At 37.9% G+C, this 19,598-nt stretch overlaps 1 protein-coding gene across 2 annotated transcripts in view; it reads left to right on the forward strand.

Annotated features, from left to right (window-relative positions):
• The window catches only part of LOC121503794 (epithelial membrane protein 2-like), a 34,268-nt gene extending 14,703 nt beyond the window's left edge, over nt 1–19,565 (forward strand). Inside the window, exons 2-6 of one of the 2 annotated variants that reach the window (XM_041778353.1) lie at nt 6,621–6,682; nt 11,354–11,443; nt 13,765–13,873; nt 15,900–16,040; nt 18,335–19,565. In XM_041778353.1, the coding sequence (XP_041634287.1) occupies nt 6,677–6,682; nt 11,354–11,443; nt 13,765–13,873; nt 15,900–16,040; nt 18,335–18,495 (507 nt within the window). In that variant the 5' untranslated portion in view covers nt 6,621–6,676 and the 3' untranslated portion in view covers nt 18,496–19,565. Of the gene's footprint in view, nt 1–6,620; nt 6,683–9,676; nt 9,827–11,353; nt 11,444–13,764; nt 13,874–15,899; nt 16,041–18,334 lie in introns of those variants that run through there. The other variant, XM_041778354.1, reaches the window with a different exon arrangement.
• Nucleotides 19,566–19,598: the final 33 nt, after the last annotated feature.

The raw sequence follows: 19,598 nt of genomic DNA on the forward strand, positions 1-19,598 counted from the left end.
AAACCCACCTAATCACATAACCTCCTTGGCGGAGGTATTTTTTTTTTTTTAACCTTTATTTATCCAGATAAGTCCCATTGAGATCAAAGATCTCTTTTTCAAGGGAGACCTGACCAAGAATGGCAGCAATGCATAGTTTCAACAGCACATGCGCTTAAACTCACAACAATACACAATAAATATAAACAACAATAATAAAATAATCATCAGTTGAAACGGTGGCATTCAGAGAGTTTGAATTGAAGAGTTTTCACTAAAGATTTAAAAATATTCAGAGTCACCAAGTTCTGCACTTTAAATTCAGTCTGCAGATTATTCCACGCAAAAGAAGCAGAGAACCTAAGGTAATAACCAATTTTATTCACAATCGAATGTAAACAAAATACCAGATGTTGAAAGTGGCACATTTTACCATTTTCTGAGTAATAAAAAAGTAGGAGCAGGATAACACAAAGTTGGAAAAATAAAAGGCACTAATGAAAAGCAGCTGGAGGAGCATTTTGCAACTAATTAGGTTAATTGGCAACAGGTCAGTAACGTGACAGGGTAAAAACGGAGCATTTTAGCAAGGCAGAGTCTCTCAGAAGTAAAGATTGCCAGAGGTTCACCAATCTGTGAAAAACTGTGAAAAACTTGTAGGACAATTTCAGAAATCTGTTCCTAAACATAATACTTTCAACATTCCATGATCTACAGTCCATAATGTCATCAAAAGATTCAGAGAATCTGAAGAAATCTCTGTTTACACAGGTCAGGCCGAAGGTTATTATTGGATGCTTGCTATCTTGAGCCCTCAGGCAGCACTGCATTAGAGAGGCATGATTCTGTACTGGAAATCACTGCATGGCAAATTGGAAAACTGTTCTGTGGTCAGCTGAATCAAAATTTGAAATTCTTACTGGAAACCACTGATGCCATGTCCTGTGGACTAAAGAGGAGAGGGACCATCCAGCTTGTTATGCCGGCACAGTTCAAAAGCCTGCATCTGCAACTTACGCACCCGTCCAGACAACGTCTCTTTCAGGGAAGGCCTCGCATCTTTGAGCAAAACAATGCTAAACCACATACCACATCTATCACAACAGCGTGCTAGACTGGCCTGCCTGAAATCTAGACCTTTGACCAACATTTGGAGCATAATGAGCAGCTAGAATTCTACATCAGACAAAAATGGGACAACATTCCCTGTCCCTACTTTTTTGCAATGTGTTGCTTCCTTCAAATTCGGAATTAGCTAATGTTTTTTCATGAAATTGTAAAAGTCTCAGTTCCAACATCTGATGTGGTTTGAGATTTTCAAATCATTTCACTCTGTTATAATTTTCATTTTACACAGAGTCCCAACTTTTTAGGAATTGCGGTTGTAAAACCCTCAGCACACAGAGCTATTTAAACAGACTGTACAGTCATCGAATGAAATAGAGGTCAACTTTCACAGCCCAACAACAATAATTGTAGGTGAACAGCTCTCTGGCGTTGAGGTTGTGGGTGCTGCCAGTGTAGAAAAGTGCCGTCTACTACCCAATCTCTTTACTAGTTTTTTTTTTAATGAACATAAATTGCAAACATATTCCCACACACTGTGTAATTCACACAAATATGCTGGCAACCATTTGGCACTGAAAGACTACACATATTTCTGCAGTTTAGCCAGTTAACTCTCTTCTTTTCTAACTGCTTTGGGCTGAAACTATCCTGTGGTATTTTCTGATCAAATCTATCAACCAAATAACAGGTAGTACCATTTTATAGCATGTGGTATTGAAAAGGAGCAAAATATGAAAGAAAAGATTATTTGATGTAGGTACATCGTACAAAACACATTTTCCCATTCACAAAGTCAGTGCTGTGTACAGTCAGCAGATATTTTTCACACTCATACATGGAACAGCCTGGAGACCATGAAGAGATAACTAAAACCCCACACCCCACCTAGAGGTGGAACATTTACTGAGGTTTCTATGGAGTTTGATGGAGTCGTCATGGAAATCAGTGAAGCGCAAAAGGAGCAGGAACCTGATTGGTTACCATGGTGTAGGGAAGATACAGTTTAATGTCTAAGCTCTGGCTATGTTTAGCATCTCAGCGTCTCCTTTTTTTTACAGTAGAAAGCTGGAAAGTAGAAACACACAAATTTAATAATAGATAAGCAAACTTGTGCAGCAGGTTAAATAAGCACTAACATTAAGACATAAACCTGAAAACATCCAGCCTCCAGCCCTGACTATTCCTGGTGCAGAAACAAAAATATTTAGGCTGACTGAGTTATTTAGTCTGTGTTTTTTTAATTGCAGTAGATGCAGAGATCTGAAAGCTTTCTTTCCCAATAACTTCTGAACAAAAAGATGCAAAAAGGCAGCTGCATGCAAAAGCATTTTGTTTGGGTATGTATGAGATACTTTGGTGCGAGAGTAACCTCCCGACCCCACCAGAATGCAGCCACATGAGCAGGCTCTGCTGCCTTTCATGGCTGCTGTATCTGCAGGTAAATTATTGTTGAAGCCTGTAATTATCCTGCCGACTCACACCCGAGGCGGACATAGCCTGACATGATCCTGACCAGGTATCCTGCTGAGCCTTTGACTCAGAGCACTGTTGTTGTTTCTGCGCATTTTTACACTCGCCAGAAGCAAACAAGTGACCTCAGTGTGCTCATCCACACCCTGGGTATTTTTATCTCTATCTGCTGTCTGTTCATCGGCCTGTCCTACTTTACCTTTTAAGTGTTATTCATAGTCTTTTATCCTCTTGTTTCAACATTCATTTTAACAGGTAGAGCTAGGGTTGTTAGAAAATATCTATGCACTGCAAAATATCACGATGTATCAGTGTAATACTGAAACGATATTTTTGAATGCAATATCGATATTTTTTTAATCAATAATTTACTTTGTTGGTGCAGTAGTTTGTGGTGTAATTTCACCCCCTGACCGCCAGCTGGCAGCAAGCAGTTGACTCCTTCCCCTTGTCCTGCTCAGACAACAAGATCACACGAGACTTCCGGTCTGAGCGAGCTGGTTGCTCATGCCTACCCAGTGCAGCAGTGCAGCTTCTGCTGCATTCATAGCAGATATGTGGACTTGTTTTGGCTTCCAAAACATTAAAGACGGTACAGACTTATACAGGAGTCAAGTCATTTGTAAGATACACCACGCCAGAGTGAAATACTTGGACAACTTGACGAACCTGAGCACAAGACATCATAGCGATAGCTTAGCAGCTAACAGCTAACATGAAAGAAGCCAGCTGAAGCTACTGCTGATTTTTACTCATGTCACCATAATTACCCAGTCAGTACTTTTTTTTTTTTTTTTGTAAGGACCTGTGCCATCGTATTGTCGTTAAGAGTGACGGCTTCGGTAATACGATTAAAAAAAAAAAAAAAAAAACGGGGTCTGTCACGTAATGCCCTCCTCACAACACAGTCCATCAGTCCTTAAAGCCAGACATGAGGATCAGTCTTCCTCCACAAGCACCTTGTCTATCATTAAGACAATAAGCTGATGTACCGTGAAATATAAAAGATTTAAGTACATTTACTCTAAATTGATTGAGTTATTTTCCACTTTTCTTTTAAAAATCCTTAAAGCATTTCAATTCATTACAACAAAGAAGAAAAATCCTCATCCTTAAACTGCACAGAGTTAAATCTCTAGATGATGCTGGATGATATATTTTATATTACACTATATATTTTTTATTTACCTACTATACATATAATTTAATACATTTTTATTAATAGCTTCATTCTATTTTGTTATATTCCATTTGAACTTAGAAGTACATATTTATTATTTCTATAAATAAACATATATATATATATATATACACACACCCACATATACATACAAATATATAAATAAAATTACAAAATTATCACAATATATCGCAACATATCGATATGGACACCCCTGTATCAGGATACGTATCGTATCGCCAGATTCTTGCCAATACACACCTCTAGGTAGAGCCATCCAAATCTACTTGTAAATGCAGCTGTCTGCAATGTTTTTGTAACATTGCAAGAACTGGAAGCCAAGCAAGTTTATTGTCTTATTTCTAATCACATATATGCCTCTACAACTAATATAAACTACATTCTTGTGACTGGTCAAGAGAAACATCTTATTTGAAGATATAAAAAAAGCCAAATTTTAAGGCTTACATTGCTTGTGATAAGGAAAAACTTGCTAGATAGCCATCTTTTATCAAGATAATCACCACTTGCTTAGTAGCAGATTATTTCCTGCCTCAGCATGGAGGCATTATGGTTTTGGGTTGTTCAGCCAGCCAACCCTTTTTTGTGAAAGCATGATCTTATGAATGCTCTGAAGCATGAACGTAGCCCTCACCTTCGTTGACACGTCATACTATGCCATGATGAACATACCAGAGCGCTACATGGCCTCTAAAGTGGAGTGAGACCCAACCAGTTGGCATCTCAGTGTCCTGGTGGAGCCACAAGATGGACAATGCACATGCTTTGCACCTTGGGCTGTCTTCCTCCATCCTGCCCAGCTCAGACCAGATCAAGATGATCTAAAAGGATCTATAGAAATACCGAAAGATCTTTAAGCAGAACGGTTGTCTGAGCCAGTCCAAGGCTTCTAAGGAGCTGGTGGACAAGTGCAGGTCCATGATGGAGGAATTCCATCGCTGTCATGAACAGAAAGCCTCAAGCTCAGAGGAGGAGTGGACCGTGATGAGCGGACGGATGGGAGGAGACTATTGAGTTTTTATAATCAACAAGAAATCATTCCCCTTGGAGATTATCTTTTGTAGGTTAAAGGTCAAAGTCATTGGGCCTTTAGTTCATCCTTTGCTTGTGAACACAATATCTGAAGAATGCATCGAGCAGATTTCTTCAAATTTTGCAATATCCACCCTAGCTGAAGAATCAGGTGATTAAATTTTGGAGGCCTGTGTGACGTCAGATCTTGTGAGCACAATGTTTCAAGCATGTATTAAGGATTTTTGTCAAATTTGGAAGAACCTAAACTGAGACCTGAGGGTGAACTGATTCAATTTTTGTGGTCAAGGTAAATTCCTTTGAAGTTTTTTTTTTAATTTGCCAAATTTGCATTTTCTTGTTATGTATTACTAGCAATGCAGGCCTTATTTTTGTTTCTATACCTAAAAATAAGATGCTTATCTGGCCCTTTTGGTGAATATGGTTTATATTAAGTGTAATAATCTGTTTTTGACAAGCATTTGGATAAATGAACTTGCTTATATGTGATGTTTTGTAGACTGGGACTTGTACAGCAGTTCCATTTCAAATAGAAATGTATCAGATTTCAAGAGAAAGCCCAGATGTTCAGTGCATAGGATGTCTCCTGGGTTCAGATTCAATCTGCAGTCTGCCTTTGAGGGACCCTGGTTTTAGCTGTGTGTCAGGAGGTTTTGATCTCATCCCTTTGCTTTATACTAGACTGACTGAAAGTGATGTAAAGGCAGCCATCACTGGGCTTTGTAGCTTCTCTTTAGAAACCAAAATACCCTCACTCTGACTATGTTTGCTTTCTTTCTTTCTTAATCAGGATCCCTATTAGCAGGTTAGGTTGTCAGAACTTTTGATACTTGCCAGTACTTTTTGTTACCCTGTTTTTTTTAAAGCATTTCAGATATTTTAATGGATCAATAATATTTAAAAGTCTTCAGTCATATTTTCAACCAATTGCTCCTAACAATCTTTGCACTATTTAGACTCTTTGTTTTTGTTGCAACCGGTATCAATATCACCAAATTAGCTTTTGTGTCTTTCTGTGTCAGTTGCAAGAAAAGAGAATCACATCTGACTTCTTTCTCCTTAAATTACACCTAAACTTTGATGTATTGACATGACATTTACTTAATCGCTTCCCTGTCACATGTTAGATCTTTCGGCACTCTCAATACTTTCTTTAATCTCACCCGTTATCTTTAGATGTGTTACATAAATTTGCATGTCAAAATTACACAACTTTTTCCTTATCTTTAAACGGCTCTATTTTAACTGATGTTCATGCTTGCCTTTGCTGAGGGCTGACATTTAGATGCCTTTACACACTTGAAACTTTACTAGCATGTTGTTTCGGTTACATAATTGCTCCTCTGCCTTTTCCTCTTTGACTGTTTTTGAAATTTCAGCTATTTTAAGGGTTTTAACAACACATTTTCAGTAATAAGCTTAAACTAGTTTGTCAGGTTTTAGTGTTGTATAGTGAAGAGAGTCATTTTGTGTTATTTATGGTCTTTTCTCAACAGCTGTCCTCACCCAAACCCTTTACAACAGCTTTAATATCAAACCACCTTATAAACACAGTAAAAGAAGAGATTCTCATACCAGACGCTGCACTTTAACCCAGTTATTTTTTTAAGGACAGCTCTCTTTTTTAAATTAGTGTTCTGATACTCTAATGGGTAACATTTTGAACAGTTAGATATGGTTAGAATTTGACATTTTTGTCAGTTTTATTTATGTCTGACACTCCCCACAGGAATTTAATCACAAATTGTAATGAATGAGCCCTATGACAAATGATGAAATGTTGTTATACGCTGTTATGTTTTTATGATGTCAGCTATCAAATGAAAGGGGCTCCCTGGCTTTAATCTAATGCATGTGGTCTACTCCACAGGCGGATGACTCAGTGGAAACATTCAAGGCTGTATCAATAATCAACAGTGCCAAACAATGACGGTGAGTCATACATCAAGAACTTCTAGCAGTGAGAGAGCAGCCCCTTTCTTCCTTTAAATAAATGATTTTGACATTTTTATCCCAAAACAGATGTCAAAATCTTGGTCATGCAGTCATTCTTAGAAGATTTGTTACTGAAATACTGCAGTTTCTTGTCTTCTGGAAAAATCTGTTGATAAACTACAATAATTAGAATATTATGAAGCCATTTTCACTTTTCAGTACTGGTTCTAGTGCCTTTATCATATGCTAACAAATGAAACATATTCCTGTTTCTATCTTGTTTGTCATCCATTTGATAGTTACTATACAAGCATTAAACTTCTGGGCAAATCCAATGCAGAAGTAGGGCTGTGACTACATACATTTTAAAAAAAGGCTTAAAGGTTCACACAGGTTTTGAGCACTTATTTTTGTCTGAGGAAAAGCAGGTTGGCTCAAAATGTCACGTGTTGCTAAACTATGTTGCCCAAGGGATGTCTGTGTCTGATTTTGGTTTCTCTTCCTTAATCCTATAAATTCAAACTTCAATATGCATAGTAATGCATGATAATGGATTTTGCTATTATCATATATGATAATATTTACTGAACTGTTTTAGCCGATACCAGAATCAATGCTGATACAAATATATAGATGCAGTTCATACCGAAAACTTCATACCTTAAAAAAACGGACTTCAGTCCTTAAAATCACTTTTTAAGATTTAAGGAATGATGAAAGTAAAAGATGTCAGTCAATGTAGGTCCATCCATCCAACTTAACACTTCACGAACGTACTTACAGCCTATGTTTACAACAGATAAAAATATCATCTGGTGTCTACTGATGCAATGATTACTAACTAAGCTTAAAACTGCCAATACTAATAAGATGCTGATTCCTAAATAATGCTAGTAAGAAAATAAACAGGATTGATATTTGTTTGATACTGTGGCAACAAAAAAGAAGTCCCTGACACCAAATATTGGATAATGTTTTGTTTTACTCATACAGTTAAGCATGAAAATAATAGGAATTTATCACCTGGAAATGAGGAATTGAAAAGAATTAACGTATTTGAAATAGAAGCAACCTTATTAGAAATGGTGTTCCACAGGGTTCAACACTAGGTCCACTTTCATACGCTGACAAGGTATTAGAGCAATTCAGTGTTCAGGAGTTTTCATATTTTACCAAAAGCTGTTACAAGAGAAAGATGTATTTGCGCATAATTAAGAAATGAATTAAGTAAAAGAAAAAGAATGAAGAAATACGTCTTTATCCTTAAAATTTGGTGGAGAATCTCTATCATTTTTAAAGCTTTGATACTTGTCAATACTATCAATCAATTATTTTAATATAGGGATTTACTTGGATGTTTCATTACAGCCTGGGTCTCAACCCTTGGGTTGCAAGACAATAAGAGGGGGTCATCAGATACCCTCAAAAATACAAGAATATTCTTATATTATTTCATACTGTACAGTTTACCCAAAATATACGTATATGCATTAAATTAGTCTTGAATGTACATGGCTGTGTTCAACTGTGCTTCAACCACTTTCAGGTCCAGTGGGGGTCCCTGCTCTCTGGCATCTTTTATTTTGGGGGTCACAGCTGAAAAGTTTGAGAACTTTTTCATAAAGAATGTGTATGTAAAAGAATTTAGATATTTTTTTAAGACATATTTTTTGGCTTTTTTATGTCTTTATTTAGTGAAGAGAACAGTTGATAGAGTTGGAAACAGGGATTTAAGAGCCGGGGAGAGACATGCGGGAAAGGAGCTTGTACTGAACCCCATGTACATAGCTGCAGCCTTACTGCTAGGCCATCTGCACCCCTAAATATCACATTTTGACCACTTTGTTAGAAATGGCATTCCACAGGATTCAATATTTGATCCACTCCTTTTCCCATAATGAATTTATGCCACATTTCCTTTGTGCTAAGGATTAAAAACTACATCAACTCCATAAAACAGGTGCATTTGAGAGGAAAGCATCCAACAAAAATGTCAGCCAGACTGCGAGACAATGTCTAAATTGCACAAGATTCTCAACAATTACCCAGCATTCCTTGTCTTAGACTTGTATTTTTTTCCACACTGTGTCAAATATGCATCCATATTGTAATATTTACATGTTAATTAAAGTTTCAAAGTTGGGTGCTGTGACAGTCCTTGTGTAAACTACTTAGCTTTGTTAATGCCAACTTTGCTCTCTTCGGGCTCCACCCTTTCCTTCAAATATGTCCGCTTTGTGTTCCTAAAAACCAGCACGACAGCTGCCAAAATACCAACTTGAGCTTGGAAAGCACAGTCAACAAACAAGTCGTTAATTCAGAGTAGCTGCGTCCGTCATTATTATGTTTTATGGTGTTGTTGCAACGTGTTCACACTTTTCTAGCATGCCAGTTTTGTTTTCATCTCCTGTTCTTTACCAAATATTAATACCTGTCTTGATTTAAAGGTGCGTTAGTCTCTGTTTTAATGTAAAGTCTTTCTCTCTCTGCCTTGGTTTTTCTCTCCATTCTCCTCCCTTCCTCCCTCTTTTTCTTCAACACAAGCTCTGGCTTGCCCTCGCCTGCCCTCATATCTCTAACAAAAGCGGGAAAAGTTCAGGAAGACACATTACAACACTCTGGGCTATTCATGCCTGTGTGTATGTGTAAGCATGAGTATGACTGTTTTGTTTATAACGGCAACAGTGTGATTGTGATCGGGCCGGCCTACAGTCTGTCGCCATGGCAGCGTGCGTGGAATCACTGTCAATAACGTCCAGTGTTTTGGGAGTTCCCCCCTCAAACATGAGTGAGTCACCAGCTGCAGAAAATCACCACCATCAGCTGAGTGACAAAGATGAAAACACACCAGACAAAAAAAAAAAAAGGGAAAATCAACCATCAGCCCACAGAAGTTGTTGAAACAGTGACAAATACGTGAAAAAGTAGACAGAAAAAAGAGAAGGAGAGGAGAGGAGGAGGAAGAGATTATGTGATCCTGTAAGAGAGAGGCTTGTCCTGGGTGTGGACTTAGAAAGAGGGCTGGGTAAAAGTGGGCGGATGGGTTGTTTCTACAGTTTGTGCATTTAGGCTCGGAGTCTGAAATTAGCGTCCCTGAGAGCAGGAGGAGTTAGACGTGAAGAGACGCACCGCCATCAAACAGTAAGTCTACTTTTGTATTCCTTTTGATCTCTGTGACTGCTTCAGAAAGATAAAACTCATATTGAAGTAGAAGTCTTGCTCTTTATTTTACTTTTTTTCTACTTAATGAGCAAAAAAAAAAACCAAACAGAGTAAAGGCAGGTGAGAAAGTCTGCTTCTAATGCACCCTTTCACCTTGTAGTCTGCCTTCCTGTGAATATCTTCAGCCAGGTGAGGCTGCTTTCCACATGTATGATCTCCTGATCGCCACAGTAAAAAGTTATGTTAAATTATGTTTTAGTAAGGCTTGGAGCTACTTTCTTTGCTCCTTTTTTTAGATTTTTAATGCTCCCAAACCTATCCTCAGCTGCATGTAGCTAATTTTGCGTAATGGAAAGTATGCCACATCCATGCCAGATCTAAAAAAAGTCCCATCAGCAACAGTTTAGTTAGCAGCCGATGTTCTGAATCAGAATGACAAAGTATTTCCCGAGTGTGTTTTGAATTAAAGCAAACTGCTGAGCTTTCATTTGTTTCTTTCCACCCAGAAGTTGTTCATTAAAGTTTTCCTGTTCTAAAACTTTGCACTTCAGGCAGAAATACTTACAAACCAATCTTTCTTTTTATTATCGCTGAGTCTAAATGGAAGTATTTAAGATGTGTCGGGCAGGATCGCATCTTGGTTGCGTGTGAGTGAGATGGGAGCTGGCAGGCAGGCATGCAGTATGTGTGTGTGGACCCAGCCCATTGACCACTCCTTTGCCGTGAAGAGAACCAGTACATTCCAGATGTGCGTCTGCTTCTGTTCACACCCAGAGCTACCTTCTTCAAGCTTATATCCACATACAGGTAGCAGAAAAGATGCCAAGATTTCTCATTAAGAAGAGGGCGGAGCTGATTTTAAGTCGAAGATTGTCAGATACAGCAAAAAGGCCTGAAAAATACTAGAAAGGAGGTGTTTTTGTGAGTGTAGAGTGAGTTTTGGAGATTTTAAGTGCTCGAAAATCAAGTTAGTGTTTCAGGCGTGGAATAAAGAAGCAGAAGGATGGCTGCTAATCTCTACAGTTATTTTAAGGAGTGGCGGGTTGGTCAGGCAAGCCCAAACTCATCAGCCCGCCATGAATTCTCCCTCCTTTGCACTCTTTTTTCAGCAACAGTCTCTTTTCATTGTGGGCTAATTTTTACACTCACTCCAGCTTTGTCGTCTCTCTGATTCACTACAGGAACTTTATCTTTCCATCCATTTGCAGTCTGTGTAACTCAAAGTAATTAGAAGCTGTGAAGCCGCGCCCTGAGTGTGTGCCAGGTTTCAGCCTTGCTCTGCTGCCTTGAATGAGCATTCACAATGTGTGTATGCACGCTTTGAGCTGTCATTAACGGCAGCTTTTTCCTCAAAGCACAGAGCCTTTGTTTTGAGTCTTTCAGCTCTGTCTGCTCAGTGTGTTTGTCCTTTTTTATTGGTTTGAATATGAGTTCCCCTCCAGTTATTTTCATGATGCATAATAAAGGCTGAAAAGTGGTGTAACAAGTTTCCTCTTGTGTCTCTAGAACACCGCCATCATGCTGATCCTCTTGGCTGCCATCTTTGCCGTCCACATTATTGGCATCATCCTTCTCCTTGTGGCCACCATCGACAATGTAAGGCATCAAATTTTGCTATTTTAAGGCTTATTTACTCAGATGCTATCATACCTTATACACCCTAGGTTTAAAGCAAAACAGTCGCTACTATTTTAATGATCCATAGTGTTGAAGAATACCAAAAAATAAAAAGAACCTACAGATCTTTGGTCATATTTTTAACCTCTGAAAGAAAACTGTCTGGAAGGAGACCAAGTATTGAAACCTGTGGAACACCATTTTTTTTTCCAAAAGATAGATTTCCAATTGTCTTGGCTCTGTTTGTTAGAAAAAGGATTGTATTAAAGTGTCAGTACTCACATAAAAAAAACAAAGCCTGCAGAGCTTTAGTAATACTTTTAATAAAAATGTGCAGAGAAAATGTCTGCTCCTTGTGCAAACTGTTTGAATGCTTTGCATAAGTTTAGTAACAAAAGTGGACCAAATATTGAACCCTGTGGAACACCATTTCTCATGAGGCTGTCAAAATTTTTCAACACCATTAATCACTTGTTTTATCTATTTTCATAAAAAGTTTACAAAATAAGACTGCCAAGCTTTAGTTATACTTTTAACAAAATGTTCTAAAAGACTCAGAAACAATGTCTAAATTGCTCAAATGCTTTTGAAAGTGGGCTTAGTATTGAACCCCGTGGAACACCATTTCTAATAGGATTGTCAAAATCTTAAAAACATAGACATTTTGCAGCACAATGTGTTTTCCAAACAGTTTAACTTCTGTTTTTTTCACCACTATTTTTAATAAGCAATTGCATTAATAGATATCAGAGCTTAAAAACTTTACCCTGTAGAGCTTTAGTTATAATTTTTCAATAGCATTCTGCAGGAAGAAATCTCCTGCTTACTATCTAAAAGTCTCAAATGCTTTAGAAATATGTTGGCACTAAAAGTGGGACTAGTATTGAATACTGTGAGACACCATTTCTAATAAGATTGTTAAAATTGTAAGTACTTTGGACATTTTGTACCATATGTTTCAAGACAGTACACTTTCCATTTTTTACCACTATTTTTAAATAAGCAATTGTGTTAAAAAGTATCAGAACTACAGAAAGTCCCTGCAGGGCTTGAGTCATACTTTTTAATAAAATTCTGCTAAAAGACAACTCCTGCTCATGATCTGAACTGCAATATGTTGGCACTGAAAATGGGCCTAACGTTGAACCCTGAGGAACACCATCTCTGATAAGGATGCTACAATTTTAGATACTTTCATAAAAAAAACGTGCGTCTTCAGTTTAATTTTTAACCAAAAGTTTCCACATCTAAGAGGTGTAACTTACCTATTTATGCAGTAAAGAAAACATAAAGAATCTTGCTTGCTTTTTTCGCTGATCAACATCGATAATAACCAAAATCTGGGTTCCTGGGGCTTTTTTATGATATCCTAAAAAGCACCCAAAGCATTAGATTTTCACAAGTATTGCAGTCAAGATTGTGACAGCTTTAATTTACTCATATCTGTACAGACAGCCCTCTGCAGACCCCTTGAAGGCAAAAATATAATCCCTTATTTCCTCTGTTGTTTGGGCATTAAAACTGACAGTAATGAAGAGTGATGTACATCCTGCAGCTGTCACACTGACTCGCTGTCTGACATCACTGTCTCCTCTCTCGGTGGTCGTCTAATCCTCTCAGAGCCACATGTTTAACATTTCTTGCTGACACGTACTGTTGTCACCCCGTGTCACAGAGTGCCAGACAGGCGGAGTACGAGCTGGTGTAAATATGTGACATTCTTCTTCAGGTGTTGCATACCTGAGGGAGACTTTAGGAACGCAGCAGTGACAGGTGGATGTGCATTCCTGCCTCAGGTGTTCATACTTTTTACCTGAAACCCCCCCTACCCCTCACCTAAATACCTGCAGAGTGCAGACTGAACGCTCACTCCAGATATGTTTACACGCATTCCCTCCATATTTTCTTATCATGGGTTCATTTTAAATCTCTTGCTCTTTGTCCAGGCAGTTTTGATAATTCCACGGATTAAATAAAAAATACCAAAACCATTTTGTTGCAGATAAACTAAACCAAAAGACCCATATCAGCACTAACCAACAAAAACAACAAACAATGACACCTGGTTTCCATATCTTGTTTACATAGTTTAAATATCTGTTGGAGTCTGAGCGTTTAGTTCCACGGCCAAGAAGGAAATTCTTTTGACAAGAAATTGAATCTTTCAACATTAAAACAGCCCATAATTGCTCCTAGATGTTCAGGAATGATTAAACAGAACATTTCAGTTCTTTCTTTCCACATAAAAGCCAAAATATGGTCTTAGTTGTAACATTTTGTCTCTCTGTTGCCCCCCTAAGGCCTGGTGGATGACCGACACCATATCCACTGATGTCTGGGGTCGATGGGTACAGATCAATGGAGTGTGGAACTTCACTGACCTGCCCACGGGATCCCATTACCCAGAAGGTAAGACTTCAAGACTTTTGTACATACAATGATTCAGCATTATTAACCAGTTTTTACCTAAAAACATCTACAACAGCTTTAATAAATTTTAAAACTTTTGTTAAACTCCTGAGTCTAGGTTTGGAATTTCCCATTAGATTTTTTTTAATGAGGAAGTGTCTCCAGAAGTCTTAAAATAAAGTACAAACAGAAGAACATGTGCTGCATTGAAATGCCACTTCAAGGACGAGCATTATGTAATAAGAAAGAGGCAGTTTGGTCACGTTGTTTTCCTGCTGATGCTGCATAAAGTCAATCATAATTGGATAATAAAGTAGCACCACAGAGTCTATAAAACATGGATGTAGTTCCAGTCATGTCACCCATAGGTTTCTGTAGATTGCTGACTCAAACTAACTTTTGATTCGGCAATAAGCTGGAGCAGAGACAGGCCTTAAACCTCCTGGCAAACAACCATGACGTGCATACCCATCAGTCAGATTAGCCACACCCATACTGTGCACAACCCTTATCCTTATTAAAATCAAAACTGGTGCTCTATAAAACAAAATCAACCGCTGCTGACATGAGCTAGTCAGACTAAAATGTTTTTGAACCCAGCTGTAAATGTGTTTATTTCTGCTGGCTTTTAATGACTGGGACACTTATGAAACTGCAGTTTTTTGCACTTCCACGTTGACTTCATTTTCCAGTACTTGAGAATGTAAATTGTGTTGCACTTGGTGTGGGGCTACCAGATTTTCCAGGGCTCCCAAGCTGCCTCAGGCATGGCTGTGCCTCTCTGAAGTCAGATGCACTGCTTCCAGAAACAGTTTTAGGACCCTCTCTTTCAATCCATTTATGATTTCAGTTATAGAAGTTGTGCTTATTTCTTCTAAAACTTAGTTGCCTTCAAATTATCTGTGATTTTCTGCACATATTAAGACTTGCTGTGCCATCGCCTGTCTGACCTCCACACTAGGACATCTCTTAGTCATTTAAAGCACTGAAAGCATTTTATTAAATCTAACTTTGCATCTTTAAACACAATATTTATGCTTAAAAGATCACAATCAAATTTATAGTGACACTTTTAAGAGTTTAAAACTGAGAATTGTAGCTAATCAGTTTCACTAGGGTTGCCAGGTGTCACCTGGATCCGATTTGATGAATAATAACCAAACAATTGTCATTGCATCCAGATGACACTTAAAAATAAAAAACTCACCCACTTTTAAACCACTGTGAAGTACATAAAGAAATAGTAAATAAGTGACTTGTTAAATTACTATTACGTAGATTTTGTTCATCAGAATCTGAATCAAACTAATCGTAAAGTAAATTTAGACTAGATTCATTCTGGACCTTGTCTTGTTTTCTGTGCAAAACATAAAGAAGGTAAACTTAAAAAATATCAGAAGAAATCTACCAAATCTAGGAGTACTGCTCTCAGGAGTAGAACTGTTTTGCAGAGCAATGGACTATCCAACAATCCTATTTATTAATAGATTTAATTACTCAATGCCATTATTTACATGTCTTTATTGGAAACTAAAGCTTTCAGATACTTGAATAAAAACCTAATACTGCTCTTGATGCTCTCCCCTATTTCAGCTCAAAATATTGCATCAAAAAGACAAATGTGTTGCAAAGCTGGAAGAAATGACTCATGTCTTCATCTTGAATATTATTTTTTTAATTATTTTTTTTTTTGGATCGGTTAGCCCTGTTTTTACAAAAACGGCAACATTTGATTTAAAAATCAAACAGAATTGTATTAACATGTTACAGTTGGATTTCTTTTTTCAGACAACTTATTGTAGGAGATGTTTATACCTTGTCATGTTTCGACTGTCATCTGCAGTCTTCCTCAGAAGTATTAACATGGCATGAATTTGCATGCGTGTGTAAAGAATGAGATGTCCTGACAGGATTTTCAGAAAGCACAGCATCAAATCAGCATTTTGATATTTCCTGGGTGTGTCAGTGTGATATTTAACACCCTCCCTGTGTTGCCCTTTCTCTCTCTCTCTGGCTCCCCCTGCAGATTACCTCCAAGCAGTGCAGGCCAGCTCAATCCTCGCATGTATATTCTCCATCCTCGGCATCTTCGTCTTCGTCGCTCAGCTCTTCACCCTCGAGAAAGGGAAGAGGTTCACCATCTCTGGCATCTTCCAGTTCCTGGCCTGTGAGTTTATTTGATCCTTTCCTGTCCCTTTTTTTTTAAATATTTTCTCTCGCTGTACCACCATGTGTCTTTGAATGCTGTCAAAGTTTGTAATATGTGTTTTTGACAGTACAATGTCTGTTAAATTACTTATAAATGACAGTGGAAAGTGCTGAAACTTTAAGCACTTAATCCCTCTGTGAAATTGAGAGTGTGGGAGTTTGCGTGCCATCTGAAAACAAGACTTTATCCAGTATTGAGTGTCTAGGACTTCTAGTTGTATTTTATAATAGATATTAATGAGCGTGTTCACATGGACTTGGGTATCCCAGTTATAAGCCGTATCCCAGCCTTTACATGCACTCAGAGAAACCTGGTTTCCATACCCCTGTATGGATGGTAAATAATGTTATGCTGGTTTCTTATAACTAGTGCTGCACTGTTAATCTTATGGCAATTGCAATGTCAGGCTGTGCAATTGCATAACCTTGTAAAAGGCTGCAATTATTTTTGTATTAAATAGTACTTGAAAGGTTTATAAAAATGCCTGCAGAAAGGCCTTTAGGTTTGCAATGGTGCCACTATTGAATTTTCTAGAAGTGCCTTTTTTTGTAAAGGGCATTATTCTCTGCATTTTCTTGCAAGCAGACTCATGATAGCATTTATGTATTACACTGTCCAGTGTAATCGCAATTGCACATTATTACCAAATTGGGCAGCACTATATTTAACACTCTTATTTTTTTCAGGCATCTTTAATGTTTATTTTCTACCAAACAAACTGCATTAAGTTTTAAATGTGAGAAAATGCAACTACTGCAGCTTATCACAGTTTCATCACTGTTAAACCCCAACATACAGTGGCAGATGTGTCATTTTTACTCAGCTTTAAGACTCAAAATGAACTTTGATGTTCCACAACATGAGCAGCTTGTCTTTGGATCTTCATCCATGCCGCAGCCATGAAAAGACAACATTCCTCGTTATACCCAATAAACATTAAGGAGCAATAGTAGAGGCAGGGTAAGAGAGACAGCAAATATTAAACATGTCCTTACCTGTGACTGGTCCCCCATCTTAACTGACAGTAATATTTAATTCTTTTATCACCAAGTACGACAAAAGTTAGACCATCCTATTGCCACCATTGTTACCATGTTTGTTTTGCTGATACATCACTTGTCAAGGTTTAGCACTGCTGTCTTGCAGCAGGAAGGTTCTTGGTTAGCATGCTCTCCCTGTGCATGTGTGGGTTCTCTCTGGGTACTCCAGCTTCCTCCCACCACTAAAGACATGCTTGCCAGGTTAATTGGTAACTCTAAACTGGCTGTAGGTGTGAGGGTGCCCAGTATTTAAATTCTGGTCAGATCTAAAAGTTTAGTCCCTAAAACGCACAATTTAAAAATTAAGGATGGACAAATTAGGACATGTCAGTCCTTAAAACACACTTTAAAGTGTAAGGAATGATAATAAATAAAGATAAAGACTTCAGATGTTGGTCTGTTGGTCCAGCCCTAAACTTCACTACCTTACTTGTTTGTACAGCCAATATTTACAGCTGATATAGACAGTTTTCTATAAGCAAAATAGCGGTAGAAATGTTCATATCAGCTGATATCGATATCACGCCAAAATATCCATGCATCCACAAAAATAAGGCTCCTCAAAACTGGTGTCATTTGTAAATAAGCTGGTTCAAAGATCCAGATCTTTCATGTCAAAGATGGAATCTGGATCCCTATTTTTGAGAGCCCTTGAATATGGATAATCTTTTCTCCACAATCCTCTACCACAGGTGCTCCAAACACTGAAGACTCATATTTGATGAACATTAATGTCTTATAGCAGGGCAGACAAAAGGGCCAGCCAGTGAGCAGGTTTCATCTGGAGAAATGTGGTATTTCAGTGAATATTTACATAACATTTCTGTTAACCAGTACTCCGCACACTGGTCACAAGATCAAATTTCAATCCTGTCATTCAGTGCATGTCTTCCTCCCCTACTCTCCCTATATCCTGTCTCATTTCAGCTGTCCTATCAAATTAAAGCTCCCAATAATCTTTCTTTTGGAGTAAAATACCACCACAAGCACTAGTCGTAGGCCAACATACTGCTAGATTTTGCAGATCTAATGAAGCCAAAGGGGTACCGAATGAATAGCCATTTGGGGGTCAAAGGAGACGATTCTGGATCTGAAATCATGATATGATGTTTACAACCGGGATACTCAAGTCCATGTAAATGTACTTCTAGAATTATGAGTTTGAAGTTTGAATCCTGTTATCCTGACGCCCCTGGTCACTTTCCTCTCCAGGCCTGTGCATCATGATCGCAGCCTCCATCTACACAGACCGCTTCCACCTGGACGAGGACAATGGCTGGTACGGTCACTGCTTCATCCTGGCGTGGATCTCCTTTGCCCTCACGTTCATCTCCTCCATCACTTACTTTGTGTTACGGAAGAAAACCGCATAAAAACGGGACTCTAGATTCACCTCCAACCGGCCTTAAAACCTTTAGCTGGATCTACTCTTTCAGCTTAGTCACAGATGGTTCGTTTTTGTCATCAGATTTAAGCTGTGAGCGTATTTTCAGCTGCACATAGGAGACCTGTTACCAAATACAAACTTGAGTTTGATCGAGTCTGCTTAGTCTGCAGGCTCGATCAAACACGACGTGCATTTGAGTTTATTTTCAACCCTGAGTTTGGGCAGGAATTACTGAGAGCATCTCAGGATTAAGAATAGTCTAGTTCTGTTTTTAAGATGCTTTTAAAGCTCTCAGTAATTCTGCTTTAGAGAAAACAGGTTGGAAAGTAAAATCTGTGGTCTTTTTTTTCTGTTACGCACATTTATATTAGGATGAGTGTTGGATAAAAAGGGGCGAGTTTATGATTTTAGTTTTTTGTTTTGTCGTATTTTAATGTTAGTTCATTATTGTTTCTTATATATATCTGCTCTGGATCATGTTAAAAAAGTGCCACTAACTCCTAAAAGTCTTAGAATATGACCTGATATGATGTCCTTTGTTGATAAACCTATGCAGTTGTATCTGTGTACATCAACTATATAATGTTGTTTTTTGTTTGTTTTTTATAATTTACGATCAGAAGAGACAATAAGTGTATAAATTGAATACTTTTCGATGCTGTTATGGCTTTATAAAACCTACTATTGTAAAGCATTTTTGGACAAAAGTTTTGAGGCCATATTCACAAAAAATTCTTCCTATTTGGAGACAGCCCAACCCAAAAAAGCAGCTTTATATAAATCGAATAATCCATTATCATGTCTTCATTCATGAGCATAACTCTTTAATAAAACAGCCTTTTAAAAGCTTCAGTCTTTAATAAATCAGCTGTTTCCACTCCGTGTGACAGAAAGGCGTCTAATGCCTCGACTTAAGCGTGAGATTTAAACTGTAAATATGTTTTATTTCCCATAATGCTCTTTGTGCCTGATGCTGTTGTATTTTTGCTACCATTATTTCTCATTATCAACAGTGACAATGATTTTTACAATAATAAAACTTGATTTTCAACCATTTATTGAGTTTCTTCTTTTCCACTGAACATGATC

The sequence above is a fragment of the Cheilinus undulatus genome, linkage group 21 (assembly GCF_018320785.1).
Source record: "Cheilinus undulatus linkage group 21, ASM1832078v1, whole genome shotgun sequence".
Classification (NCBI taxonomy): domain Eukaryota; kingdom Metazoa; phylum Chordata; class Actinopteri; order Labriformes; family Labridae; genus Cheilinus; species Cheilinus undulatus.